This window comes from Orcinus orca, chromosome 16 (genome assembly GCF_937001465.1).
Source record: "Orcinus orca chromosome 16, mOrcOrc1.1, whole genome shotgun sequence".
NCBI classification, from domain to species: Eukaryota; Metazoa; Chordata; class Mammalia; order Artiodactyla; family Delphinidae; genus Orcinus; species Orcinus orca.
This window is the reverse complement of record NC_064574.1, coordinates 36,718,740-36,733,206: the sequence shown is the minus strand read 5'-3', so window position 1 is coordinate 36,733,206 and position 14,467 is coordinate 36,718,740. Positions and strand designations below refer to the sequence as shown.

The window sequence follows — 14,467 nt, the reverse complement described above, 5'->3', positions numbered from 1 at the left end:
CCTGGAGATACTCTATCAGCATCATCGCTCCCATCCTTTGCAGGTGTTTCTCATGGCTATAGAACCAATCTTAACTTTCCTCTCCATACCTTTCCTTTGTTAAATGTTGGAATGAACAACACATTGTTTCCAAAGTTTCATTGAAAGAGGCAAATGCTCAAAAACCCCAACAATTTGCTAAATTGATTCCTATTTAATTTCATGTCAATTGCATTTATCTTCCATACCAGAGGTCAAATGATGAGTAAAAAGACTCTTTAAATCGCGTATTAAATTTAGTTAGCTTGCAAAACTAAAGGGAGAAGAAGAAGGTGTCAATTTTGATAGCAAATGCCATTGTTTTCATAGATGGCGAACAGAGACTATAATTGGCATTGTTACATTTTAAGCACTATGCAATACAATACTAAAGATAAGAAAGTACATGGGGAAAATATCACTATAGTTTAATAATAAATTTATCATTACACTTCAGGCAGCACGAACAAATTTTGGTGTAAGGTAAAATTTATACTTAGAGCAAGGAAAAAAAAAAATCAGTCAGTTATCAATCCTTGCCTCTAGAGAGCCCCAAAGCATTTAAAGATACCTTTAACTAAAAATTCAAGGACTTTAAAAGTTGCATATGTCCTTGATTTTTTTAAACAAAGAAAAATTCTCTCTGTTTACACTTTTCTTACCTTTTTTCTTCAAGTCTTCATCAGGCTCATACATCTCAATGATCTGCATTGCCCTTTTAGTATCATAAAATGGGAATAAAATTTCATTCAATCGAGGATCTCGTTGATGCTATGATGAGAAAATAACTCCATTTAGGCTGACATTCACCCTTGGGCCAGTACACATCACTAAAGTATGTAATTTCTAATATAAGATATATCTAGAATATCATGTTTACAGTTACAAAGAGAAGATTTCACTATTTTCCTGCCTTTCTTCCTAAAATAGACTTCAGAAACGTCCAAATTTGCTAGTAGTATTTTATTGGTTCCCCTCACTGAACTGATGAGGGAGAAAACAGAAGATACTTTCTTTCTTCAAAAGTTGACGGACAGAGAAAACGGTATGGCATTGCCATACCACAGGCAAGACATTTGGCATAAGTGCTTATAAAAAGTGAGAGCAAAAATCTTTAAAAAAAAAAAGGATAAACAAAAGCAAAAATTCAAAAAAACCCCAAATATATAACATACCCATTTAAATGCCAAACCAAAAACAATAACAAAAAACCCCTCCAAAACCCTAAAGTTAGACAGGCAAATATCATTTTATTTTCATTATGTCTTTCTACATGAATAAAAGATTTCTTGGGAACTGTAAACTTCATTCTCTTGAATCAATATTTATCAAAATGAATCCATTGTAATAGTTGAAAATTAATCAGCACAAGGATATTTACAAGCTCTAAACAATATGAAAATTTGCGTTTAATTATCAGTAGTTCAGAAATTCTATTTCACTATGAAATCTAACTTGGTTTGCCCCGAGGAAATTCTCTGGGCAGAAAGTACGTAAATAATTTGGAGGTTGGTGATGTCATTCTTTTCAAATCAGCACCTATAGGCTCCTGGTGCTATGTTATATGAGGCACCAGGAGCAAAGCTATTTCTGCAGTTCTGTCATCCTAACTTCACAGCAGTGATGAAAAAAGTCCAACTTACTGACTCAGCTACAATCGTGTGTGTGTGTCTATCTGACTATCTTTCTGTACCTAGAGGTAGTGGGTCTATTAAACTCCCTTATTGTTTGTGGTAGATTAGAGGACCAAACACTGCATCCCTGGTCATCCATCAGATAAATAAATAAAGGAAACTTCAATGGAATAATGGCATATAAGCAGATGTGAGCAAAACTTGGTCAGTACGTAGGACACCGGCAACAACTCTTTACCCAAATATATGCACAGACTTTGAAAAGCACTATTGAAAAAGTATTGAAGAAACAATTGTTAAAAGTTCATATGGATCTCCCTTCCCCATTTGTTTTGAAATGATCATTTGAAGAGTGGGGCACACAGAATGAATGCCTTTGGCCAACAGAACACTTGATGTAATTTCCTAAAGCACTTGTGGCCTAGCCTGCTCTGATGCTCCCACCTCCCACCGAGTTAAGAGTGTTAACTCCTAAGGAATCAATATCTCTTTGTCAATTTATCCCAATGAAGCATGCTTCTGTTGGAATCTAAGAAATTACGGCTCACAAAAGCTCACATCCATGCGTGTGCTAGAGCAGAAACTGTTATATGAGCAACAGGCCTTGAGACCACAAAGAAAAGTCCTGGGGTATGCAGAGAGATGGTGCAGTGGACCACAGAACGCCAAGCAGGTGAAGGCATGCTACAAGACATCTTGTTTAGGGAATGGATGCTGTCATGCAACTCCAGAGCCCCTACCCAAGGGAATGACAAGCAGAGCTCTCTGGTGAGAAAGCATTGTTTTCAAAACAAACAAACAAACAGTACATTTTCTAGGCACTTTCCTTTTCAGTCTCCGTAAATAATACCATGGAAGAAGATGGATGTGGCAGGAAAAGGGCCTTTTGAGACCCCACTGCAGTTATGTTCATGGTTGGCCACTATACTAATAAGGTTTTCTTCCTTATTATAATTAAGTCTTTTAATTTAAAGGTATGCTTTTGGTAAGTGTTCTGGACTCATGGAGATCATGGGGCAAATCCATATGAATTTAAAAGTGAGAGAAAGAAGAGACTCAGCTAAAGAAGAAAGAGGCAAAGTTGGGAAAGGAAGAGAGGGCATCCAGGTATTCTTAGGTGCTTTTTATGTACAGAGGTATGTGGGTTCTAACCTGGTGCCCCCTGTAGTGTGGCCTGTGGATGGCAGCAGTGGCATCATCCTCACCTGGGAGCTTGTTAGAAATGCACATTCTTGGGCCCCACTCCAAATTTACCAAACCTGACTCTCTGGGGTAGAACCCATGAATCTGTATTTTTACAAGCTTCTCAGGTGATTCTGATGTGCTCAAATTTAAGAAGCACTACTCTAATATGTAAAGGTTTGCATTTCAATATATTTGCATATCCGTAAAAAAAAAGTACCTAAGTTCTGCAAAGGATAGAAGAATGCTAAATGTTTGAGGTGTCCTCCCAATTAACCCCCATCAAAATTTATCAGAGGGCATGATATTCACTAGAAGAACATTCCCCTATCAGAAGCAATAGCCAGGAAAACTGAGTACATAAAATGGATATATCATAATCCCCTATTCTACATTTGCAGCAAATAAGCATTAAGAGAAGACAATATGAAATTTCACTTGTCTTTACATCTGCTCCACCAGATACCTTAACCTTTTACTTTCCTGAAAATGTTCACGTTTCAAAAAGGAAGCACAGTGTAATCTGGATAACCCAAAGGCAAGGAAAAAATGGTAAAACTTGTATTGAGTCACAAAAATATAATTTTATATGAGAAAACAAAGAGGAGAAAGATCATTTCCACATAATCTCAGAGTAATAAGGTTGCAGAGGATTTCCACATGGACATAAGGACAGTGGAGCAAATGCTTCACAGCTCTGAGGGAGAGACCATGGGTTTTCAGTTGGAATTTGGGGTAGCAATGTACCGAGGGCATCCACCCCGTGATGTCCAGGGCTTTGTAAAATACGATACTGAACAGTTTCCGAAAATACTTCACAGAACTGTGCCCAAGTGACCAAGAAGATAATGAACACGCCTCCTTTATTATGTCCTTACTTTTATTGAGAAAAGACTTCAACTGGCTTCAATCCAAGCAGCACTGGGGGAGAGATGTTGAATAAATAATATTCAAAAGAGATATAAAAAGATAAGGGAATAATTGGTAAGGTTTATAGCCCCAAATACTTCCATCTCTCTCTTTGCTCATGCATTACAGAATAAAGATATTGTAAATGGAGGGCTTCCCTGGTGGCGCAGTGGTTGAGAATCTGCCTGCTAATGCAGGGGACACGAGTTCGAGCCCTGGTCTGGGAAGATCCCACATGCTGCGGAGCAACTAGGCCCGTGAGCCACAAATTCTGAGCCTGCGTGTCTGGAGCCTGTGCTCCACAACAGGAGAGGCCACGATAGTGAGAGGCCCATGCACCGCGATGAAGAGTCGCCCCCGCTTGCCGCAACTAGAGAAAGCCCTCACACAGAAACGAAGACCCAACACAGCCAAAAATAATAAATAAATAAATAAATATATAAAATTTAAAAAAAATCCTTAAAAAAAGAATAAAGATATTGTAAATGGAAAGCAATCTTGAGCCCTTTATTACATTCTTTCAACTGCAAAATAAAATAACAAATCAGGTTTAGCTCTAATGTGATCCTATGACATATGTGAGGCAGGCAGAAAGATTACCAGCAACAAGAAAATAAAGCTAATTCTTGATTGTTGCGGTTATCTAAAATCTCTGCCTCTCTTTCTTAATTTGATCTCTTTCTCCAGCTCTTCATGCATCTCTCAATTCTGCCGGCCCTCAGTTGCTGTCGTCTTTGTAAGAAGTCATATGGAGAATGAAGGCAAAACTAAAATCAATTTAGCTTCTCATTAGGAACAGGGAAAGAGAGGTGAAACTAACTGAAGCCAAGAAGCTTTAATTAGCCCTGATACGTAGAGAACTGAGTTGGTGGCAGTATCCAACCATGTGCCAGCTCATACTGATGGCCCCCACCAGCTCTCCTGGACTCCAGTTTGCTATTTCCATAATATAGGCAAAGAAAGTTTCCCTCAACCCACTGGATGGGACCAAGAGACATAGCTGTGGCAAATTTTAGATCCGAGTGGAGGATTTCCATGACTAAATTCATTATGGAGAATAATAGGTTTATGCTGCTCTCACATTCTTTCCATTCACACTAAGCATTCTGAGGAGGAATCCAGCACTTCACAAACTCTAATGTGCAGACAAATCACCTGGAGATAATGTTAAATGCAGATTCCAACTCAGCAGTTCTGGGTGGGACCTGAGATTCTGCATTTCTAACAAGCTCCCTGGTGATGCCGATGCTGCTGGTCCCCAGATCACACTCCGGGGAGCAATGAACACGGACATACGGAGAAGCAAATGAGGAGCTGATCTAAAGCTACTAGTGAAAAGCTAGTAAGTGGTGATGGCATGGGTAGAGAGCAGGTGGTACAAACCCCTACACAGCGACCAAGGCAGTAAATGATAATCTCTCCTCACCTTCCAAATTCCTGGAGATACACATTAGTACACTGAACAGAAAATTTCATATAAGGAATAAAGGGATTTACAAGCTGGAAGGTGGTAGGTGGCAGCATGGCTTTTGCTAATATAAATGGCATTTTTTTCCTGTTACCTATTCTAATTGATGAATGCTAGTATATATGTGTGTATTGATTTTTCTTTGTTGATCACTTATTTGGTTACCTTGTTGAACCCTCTATCTGTTCAAAGGGTTTTTCAGTTGATAGGTTACATAATCATCATCTGCAAATAATGAATAGGGCCTTGTCCTTTTGTGTTCCTGGGATTCATTTATTTTTTCTTGTCTAATTGTATGATCCAGGTCTTCTAATACAATGTTGAATTCCAGCTTTTTGAGACTATGTGGCTAAAGCATTTTGAAAATGTTTAGGTCTAAGCTTTTCAAGTCAGAGACCCTTACATTCCAATGCCTGCTCCCTTCCTGAGTGAACTCTGTCTCCTTTCATTATGGGTTTTGACGGTGCTCTGCCCAAGGGGTGCTTTCGACTTTGGAGCAATGAGAGGGACAATGGTAGGACTCAAAAGGGAGGGTGCAAGGCGGTGGCAGAACGTTCTCTAAGTTTGACAGCCTTCTTCAAGGAGACATTCAGATTTCTGTCTAGTTCTTCCAGCTGAGTTCACTAGGACAGAAAAGGAAGAGATTCAGGGCAGACACTTTGATTAAAAATAAAGGCTGTATACTTTCCTGGACTGTCTTGTAGTTTCTGTGACCTAAAGAAATCTAGAATCACACTGATTCCATGAATCCCACCCCCCCCAAATTAAAGGTGCCACCTTACTGTTAATGAGAAGCCAAACAGAAGGAAACATAAGTAAATGAACACTATTGGCCAGTGTAATAGTGATAGATAAAAGCTTACCAAAGAGTAAGTATTTTGCGAAAGAATCTGGATGTCAGAGCCAGAAAGTGTGGGTGATCATACCTTTCAAAAATTAAATTTTTTGTCCAAGACTCATAAGAACAAGAGTAGTTATCGGGTAGGTCTACAGAAACCACCCATAAAAGGAAAGGTGTGAGATAAGCACCCATGAATGCAGCACCTATTCTGAGGACTTCAGAACTGTTTCCTCATTTGAACAGTAGAATGCATATTAAGTCTCTGTCATGTTTAATAGATGGCTGGGTAACAGCTTCATCCCAGAGCACCCAAGAGGCCTTTTTCTAGGTGAACTGATGAGGTGGTACATCTTCTCTCCACTAAAGCGTCTTCCCTCTTTAGTAGAAAGCAAGATTTTTGCTCGTCTCACCAAAACGTAAGGTGACCAGTGACCCAAAGTACATGAAGAAGCTGAGGGAGATAACACAATACATTTTTTAAAAGAAGCAGAAGATGGGGAAAGGGTTAAGGAGGCAAAGCAAGGCAACTTAACTTCCAAGCAACGGTGGCGTAAGAATGTGGATAATATCTGGGTAAAGATTATGAACGTAGTATTCGCATGACCAAAAACTAGTGGAGTGAAAAACTTGAAATGTTTTCAAGTAAAATAAATATTGCAATGTACTGAAAGGATTATTTAAAAGTGGAGGCATCTGCACTGCTATATGGGGGAACTTTTATCTCCTGCATCGCTGCTTCTAGGCTCTGTTTACCATAGCTTCTCAAGTGCAACCCTACAAATTGGGAGCTACTGAGCCCTGACAGGGAAAGAAAAGAGAAGCCCTTCGGCAAAGATGTGATCTGTGTCTGCAAACTGGCAAATCACAGCCTACCTGTGGTTTTTTCTTGAGGCAATACCTCATATCTGGCATGATACTGCCTTTCCTAACATTTTCTCTTTATAAGGTATAATGGCTAACATCAATTGTTTTGAAACAAAAATATACTGTCCATTCCTCACTTAAAGTCTTCTTAGTATTAATGTGTTTGTTAGACAAAAAGTGAGTTTCCCTTTTTGGATTAACAAGAGCTTCAATGGGTTTCACTGAAGAGAAAACACTTTTTTGAACGTGCAGAGGAAAAAAGAAGTTAATTTTAGTTGTAATAAAAACTGCAACCTTTACATGTTCTGAAATATCTTTCTCTTGGGCTTAAGCAAATTTTGTCAATCAGTTTTGGTTGTTAAGTGAATCATGTTCTAAAATTAGCTCTGAGCTTGTTATAAAAATAAAAAGGAAAAATTTAACCTGCCATCTCATTGGCCTAATATGCACTATATTTTCACCCAGGAACTCCATGTTGTGCTTGTTGTCCAAATATTCTATTCGAACCTACATATTTTTCTTACATGCAATCCATTAAAAGACAAAAATAAAGCTTTTCTAGTCCATGCAAAGGTATGAGGAAAAGTTAGCAATGGAGAATCCAACTATAGTGTGGTAAACTCAATCCATTCTCTTTCTATTTCTTATAAGTAAATAGAAAAAAATAAGTACCTTAAATATCACCTTGCAAAAACATAGACACATTTAATTAAATGAATATATTATCAAATTCACACGCACACACAGAACCGGAGCTACACATCACAGCAAGAAACCAGCAGAAAAGCAGTGTGCAAAGCCAATGAGGAAGTGCATGGACACACGAAGGCAGCAGCTGATTTTTGCACCTGGTAAAGCCATCATGGAAAGATCAGCAGGTCAGAAGCAAAGCGAATGAAGGTGTAGGATGCAGGCATGCCATGAGGATGCTGGAGGAGGGCAAGCCACTGCACACAGACTGATGGAGTTAATGTATGAAAAAGCTTACTTCATTTAGAAAGCTCACTAATTGGTCTACCGTTAAATAATCAGTTTTGTCTCCATTGCTGAAAAGAAATTTATTAGAAAAAGTAAGTTTTGGTATATGATGCTACAGGAGGTACGATTTACATGTTGACATTTGTTGATGATAATTCTACACTTATTTTCTAACCCTGAAGTAGTGGTGAACTCTTAAAATGGCCAGAGACTGTTTGTAAGGGGGAAAAAAAAATAACCCAACAACAACAACAAAGGAAAGAAATCATTCCCACTAGCTTACAGAAAATGTCTGCAATCCCTCTTTTGCATTATCCACAGGCATTATTATAAAAACAACATGTAAGTCATCCATTTGAAATAATTGGAATGAATGGACTTTTCAACAACATAATAACATTCCAAATCGAATCTTGTTAGTTCACATAACGGGTTAATACCTAAAGGAGCAAGTTAACATTGTAGGTAGTTAGTAAAGCCAATGCAGGGAGGGGAGGGGGGGAAGTTCCAGGTGCTACAAGTAACTTACGTAAAAGTTTCTCAAAAAATCAGAGCAAACTTTTACACCAAATAAACTAAGGGGTGAAAATGTAACCCTGACTAGATATTCCTAGATACTATCAGCATACTATTTGAAAATATTAGGACAAAAATGTTTTTGAAATCTAAAAATACAAGGATAACATTGATGTGACACTTTCTCATAAATGGAACTTACATTTTTTTAAAAAGATCCTCTATATCTGTCCGAGGACAAATCTTTTGTGTCAGTTCATAGAACTTTTCATAAGTAAATGCTGCAGGTTCAATTTCATCATTCTGGAAAGAATAGAAGCGTGTCATAAATCAGGGCACATTTTTCTCTCCTTGCAGGATCTACAGAATCTACAGGTTCATGAAGCAAAGTGATGACACTTGGAATTCCAGGGCCTTCATCTCTGATTCTTGCTGATAGAGGCCAGGAGGTCCAGCCATTGGCCAGGCCTCTAGAACGTGGCACATGAAAATGAGCATTTCTAGTTACCATTCATCCACGGTTTGCATGTTCGAACACCGGCCACAGCTGGGCTTGCTCTGGGAGACACTCCATAGAACAAATACAAAGAAACATTTTTTCCTTCTCTCCTTGAAGGAGCAAAGCAAGTGCCTGCCTAAAGGATGATGACATCAAGCCCAATGTTTTCTTATGCTTATTTTGTGAATTTTCACAAGACCACATGAAGGGGATGCTATAAGAGTTTACTCTTCATACAGAACTTCATATTTCAAATCAGATTTGTTAAGGCAGCAACAGGCTTAAATCTTTCTTGCAGTTAACACGTTAATTGCAATTATTTTAAATCCAAAGGGCCACAAACATAAATGGTATGTCTGGGGAGAGGTGCTTCATAAAATATCGCACAGCCATCCTGAAGAACTGAATTTATGAGCCATTTTTCATGCTGACATTGTACATGGTCCAGGCAATGTTGATGGATTTCTGTAAAATAAGTTTTCCATAAGCTGTGTGAAAGAGCAGCCTGGCTATCATTTCCTTTTCTTAATAAAGTTGACAACAACATTTGGAAGTACACTATTTGAATACTAAAACGTTTAGGTTAAAATGCCCAGAAAACAAAAGGAAGGAAGGATAGAAGGAAAGAGAATAAAGGAAAAATTGACTGTACTATGTGTGACTGAATCTAATTCTGAATCTAACTGAATCAGTTTAATACAATCTTGCTTATTACATGAGAACATAAATACACAAAGTGGTTTTAGAAACATTATTAGATTAATGAATACCTTTCCACTGGGAAGACCTAGCTCCTTGAGTGCTTGAAAGATCACCTTTTCTGTCTTCCCCGATGCAAAGGTTCTGGTAATACTAGGGCAGAAAAGAAAAAGAAATAAAGTTACTATTAATTCTGTTTTCTCTGATGCAAAGATCCCATTAAAACTAGGGATGGTGGGATAGGGGAGAAGAAAAAGGAAAATAAAATTACTTTTCATTTTTAGGTATTTTTCACTTCCCAAACTAGCTCCTGCAATGTCTCTCTGGTTACCACAGCTGGCTGTGCCAGTGTGGTGACTTGATTCTAAGACAGGTGGTCTCTCTGGCTACTTGTGAATGTAAGATGCACCAGGGATACAGACCATTGGACAATCACAATAATAAATTCCGATCCTATCAAACTGCTTTCTTAGGAAAAAGGAATGTGGCAGATGGAACAGCATGTCTAGAATAAAACATCATGGTGACAATATCTTGACTTGGGGAAAGGAAGGAGGTCCCTTAGCACACAGCATGTGCCTGTGATTGCTCTTACCTGGTTTCATACTACAGCTGACATGCATTATCAGACATATATATATATATATATATATATATATTTTTTTTTTTTTTTTTTTTTTGAGCTAAGCACCCTTTAGCTATTCTGACATGTCAGCTACCTCAAGGATTGGGGACTTTATTATGAAAGTGACAGGTGTCAGGGAGAGGGGAGGCAGGGGAACAATTATTCAATGCTTCAGCAGAATCTTGGCATTCCCCTGAGACACAGTATTTTTGAATAATGGTGGTGCCTTTGAATCAGTACTGTGTTCATCAAGGCTAGTAAGATGGATAAAACCTTAAGGAGCATATTTCCTGATGATGATAAAAGTAGAGAGAGACTCCTGATAAATGAATTGGTGACACTCAGAACAAACACTATTGAGGAGAGGACTTGGACCCTGGAATCCATACTTGACTCTGAGCCATGTCTCGGCCACCCGAAGAGCCTTCATTCACTCCCCGAATGGAGGCCCAGGTGATTTATCACCATAATAACTTAAAGTCTAAATCAGAAGTCCAGCCTCCGCTGGAAGACAGAGCTTACTTTCATCTGTGAAGCTTGGCTTTGGACCGCCTTCCCTGTGAGTACAGGAGGATCTGTAACAGCACCTCCCATACCCAACTTTGTCGTGCACTCCACCGTTTGCGTTAAGTGGAAGGCAAGTTCCCAATGTAAGCAGTGACCGCCGTTTAATCTTGATGAGTGGGAGAAAGCACCACTTCAAATGCAGAGTACAACTTCCCAGAAGAGATTGGGAAGAACTAGCTGTAGGTAAACGAATTGCTATGCGTTTATTCAAAGCTTTATTGTTTCATACGTGGTCTAAGAATACTTCAAGAAGTACAGTTTTAAGCATGTTTGAGACAGTTGTATTCAAATATAGGGAGGCCTATGAATTCTCTCTAACAAATCTGCAGACATGGTACAGCATATACGTATGACATTAAGTAAACCAGTTTCTAGGGTCAAGGGTGCTATGCCCACATTTTCCCACTTCTCTAGAGTTCATGGAATTTTCATACATTGGTCTGAGTTGAGAAGCACTTTATCTGCTCTTTATAATAGGGGAAAGTGGCTATTCAGTGTGTCTTTTTTTGAAATAGAGTATGTATGTGTTAATGTGAGAGCTGCAGGTTCCAGCAGGATTTGGGATGTCTGGCACCTGTAACCAGGAGGAAACTCTCTGCCTAGCAATCTCAGGGGAATCTCAGCTAACTCAAGCTTCTGTTAGGTTTCAACAGGCCTCATAAAGGAGATGAAAACTGATGAACATGGTCATGAATGTAGCAGGTGTAGGGCCTGAGCCTTTCTGGTGAAACAACCTGGTGTTGGGGAGGGGGTGGAGTGGGGAGGAAAGGGAGAGTTCATAGGAGTAGAATCTTGGCTGGGGCTTGGGGAAATGCCAAGAAATAGGAAGCAGAACAAGGACATCTTTTGGGAGTAGTCTGTCCAAGCATTTGTGGGAGATAGAGAAACTGAGAGAAGGAGAAAATAGGGTGCCCAGGGGTAGGAAGGAGGGAAATCCACATGGGAATATATCAGTGAGGGCAAAGTCAGGGCCCAGAGACATGACAGAAGATAATAAAGGCAAGAGGTGGGACTTCCCTGGCAGTCCAATCGTTAGGACTCCATGCTTCCACTGCAGGGGGCATGGCTTTGATCTCTGGTCAGGGCACTAAGATCCCACCTGCTGAGGGGCCAAAATAAATAAATAAATAAAGGCAAGAGGCGGTATGATGGTCAGAAGAGCTCGTTCTCAGGCCCATCTTTTCACGAGGGGGCTCGGGCTGGGCAACCTCAACACAGATTTGCTCCCCTCATTCTAAGAGAAAATAGGAGCAAGGAAGTGGAAGAGACCGTTTCCCTGGAGGTGGGGAGGAGGGGGGATGGGGCTCCTTTATTGCCTTCTCTCCAGGCAGCTTTCAGAGTCATTCTTGGGCCTCAAAATGGACTCGGCTTAGGGGCAAGTGGGTTGTGGTGCAAAGGTGAATTCTCTGAGTTTCCAGTTGCATTGGAGGCCCAGCATTTAACCAGGGTCCTGACAGAAATAAACACACTTATCACAGGCTGGGGGCATTTCAGACACCATCGAAGGCATTTCATGGGCATGTAGAGTGTGTATAAGGGATTGCAATTTATTCAACCCTTTATACACAGCCCCAAAGAGTACAGCTTAGTGCTTCGTAGCTACAGGTGCTCAGAGTTTCTCTTGAAGCAAAACACACTATCTACCTGAAAGGAAATGCTAGAAAAGCAAATACCCTTAAGTGGTACCCAGTCCATCTGATTAAATTCCCTGTTCCAGCAGACCTTACAGGCAACCAAGACAGCAATGACCCTAGAAACTCAGGGAGTCTCACTCTGCCCTCAAAGGGTCTACAATCTATCCAATGGTTTTAATACCATCTTCTGAAACAGTCAAGGAGTGTTCATGAAATGAAGCCCCCTGCAGAACCAGACCCTCGTCGTAGGCAGGCTGGGCTTTCAGGATGTGGATGGATTATGAGGGAGCTGGGCTGCTATGACCACCCCTGAGGTTTTAGCCCTCTTAATACATCTTCTCCCTTGGGACTCCTTCTACTCATAGCTGTTGGTTCCAACTCCGTGTTACAAGGAATGGGAAATGGCAAAAAAAAAAAAAAAAGAAAAAAGAGTGATCAAAAGAGTGACCTTCAAAGCTTTGGTCTGAGTGGATAGGAAAACTAAGTGTGAGTTTGTAAGTTTGGGAGAAAGGCAGACTGCATAAGATGATGTACAAGGAAAGAAAAGAGAAGAGGGAGGTAAAGACTTTCTTCCCTTATCCTTCCTGCAGCTTCCTGGACATTAAATTTTGGTTACAGCTCACAAGGAGGGGCCACTCTCAAGCTGATCTAATGACCCTGAAGCCAGATCCCCTCTAATATTACACACACAATACACTAATAGTTTCCATTTTAAAAACTCCAGAATGATAGTGATGAAATGACATTTTAAAGTGTTTACTCTTCATATCCATTAAAACATTCAGAACAATTTCCATCTCGCCCTTGGCAGCTCATCCACACAAAGATTTATCCGCTTTTTGCTGGCTTGGTATCAATTTTCCATCAACTCTGACAAACTGCCCCCGGATCACAGATGTCTTGTGTCAAACACCTGTTAATGCTGTCAGGCACCAAAAAGTTCACGTCAGAGAAAGCTAAAGAAGAAGACAAAATATCTAGGCTATTTCTACAAAAAATGGGGTAATAATTTTGTATGTGAACATGCTGTACAAAGATCTTTGGAATCAGCAAAGGCTTCCAAGCTTGTGTAACAATGGTTTGATTCATAGGATGTGTACAGATGACACCAGAACTGCTCATTAGGAGTGCTTTGATTACGATCTATGTGTTTCTATTTTGTCCATTTCCTGAAACTTATCTTGGGAGAAAAATCAGGAGAGCAATTTATGTAAAAACTGATCCAACCTACATTTTTGGTCTTCACACTGCTATCTGTGCTAAGTCTGGACTTATTGCTTCAATACTGATTTTTAAATTAAAATGCACTATATATTTGGTAATAGCTGTAGGATGCTGAGATACATTAAAATAATTGTCCTGCTATTCTCAACAGAGCAAAGGGTTTTAAATAAAATAAGGATCAGTATAAAGTGCCTTTGCCAACAACCATCAGTCAAGGGTGCTAGTGGGGCTTTTTTTAAACTTCTAAAGTAAATGCAAAATTGACTTGCTAGTAAGTTATTAAATAAAAAGCAGAGAATCCTACATATAGATTTGTAAAGACCACAACAGGTGCATGAGGTCAATAACCCTGGAAGCCCTCAATAAAAGGTTAAATGAAAAGAATACTGCCACGGTCTTCTTTATGATGTGTATGCTTTTCATTTGCCCATTGATACATCAGTTGTGTCACATGGATATCTTAGTCCATGAATGTTACAATACATGGAGTTAAGGAAAATGATGACCTCTAGGATAGTTCTGACAAATGTGAAAAGAATGACATTCAGGGAGTATGGAGATACTCTCAGAGGGATGCAGAATTGAAGCTTCAAGTCTAGGCAGAGACAGAGGGAAAAGAGAGGCAGAAATGGCTGAGTGTAATCTGTGGGTCTCGGCTCCAGTGCATTCCCTCAAATGCTGTGCAGCTGGTGACCTGTCGACCTCATCTCTGAAAGATAGAGCGGTTCTAAGACATGACTCCATCCAGTAGTTCTGGGTTTTGTCTGTTATTTGTCGTTGGCTTCTTTGCTAAAGTGTCCAGGAAGAGG

The 14,467-nt window shown here is 39.7% G+C and overlaps 1 protein-coding gene across 5 annotated transcripts in view; it reads right to left on the bottom strand.

Annotated features, from left to right (window-relative positions):
* Positions 1–14,467, bottom strand: part of PLCB4 (phospholipase C beta 4) — a 428,120-nt gene that overhangs the window by 87,869 nt on the left and 325,784 nt on the right. For all 5 annotated transcript variants that reach the window (XM_049699214.1, XM_049699215.1, XM_033440307.2 and 2 more), the window contains 4 exons: positions 9,680–9,761; positions 8,613–8,713; positions 7,905–7,962; positions 681–789 (listed from right to left, as the gene is read on the bottom strand). In XM_049699214.1, the coding sequence (XP_049555171.1) occupies positions 681–789; positions 7,905–7,962; positions 8,613–8,713; positions 9,680–9,761 (350 nt within the window). The remainder of the gene's footprint in view (positions 1–680; positions 790–7,904; positions 7,963–8,612; positions 8,714–9,679; positions 9,762–14,467) is intronic.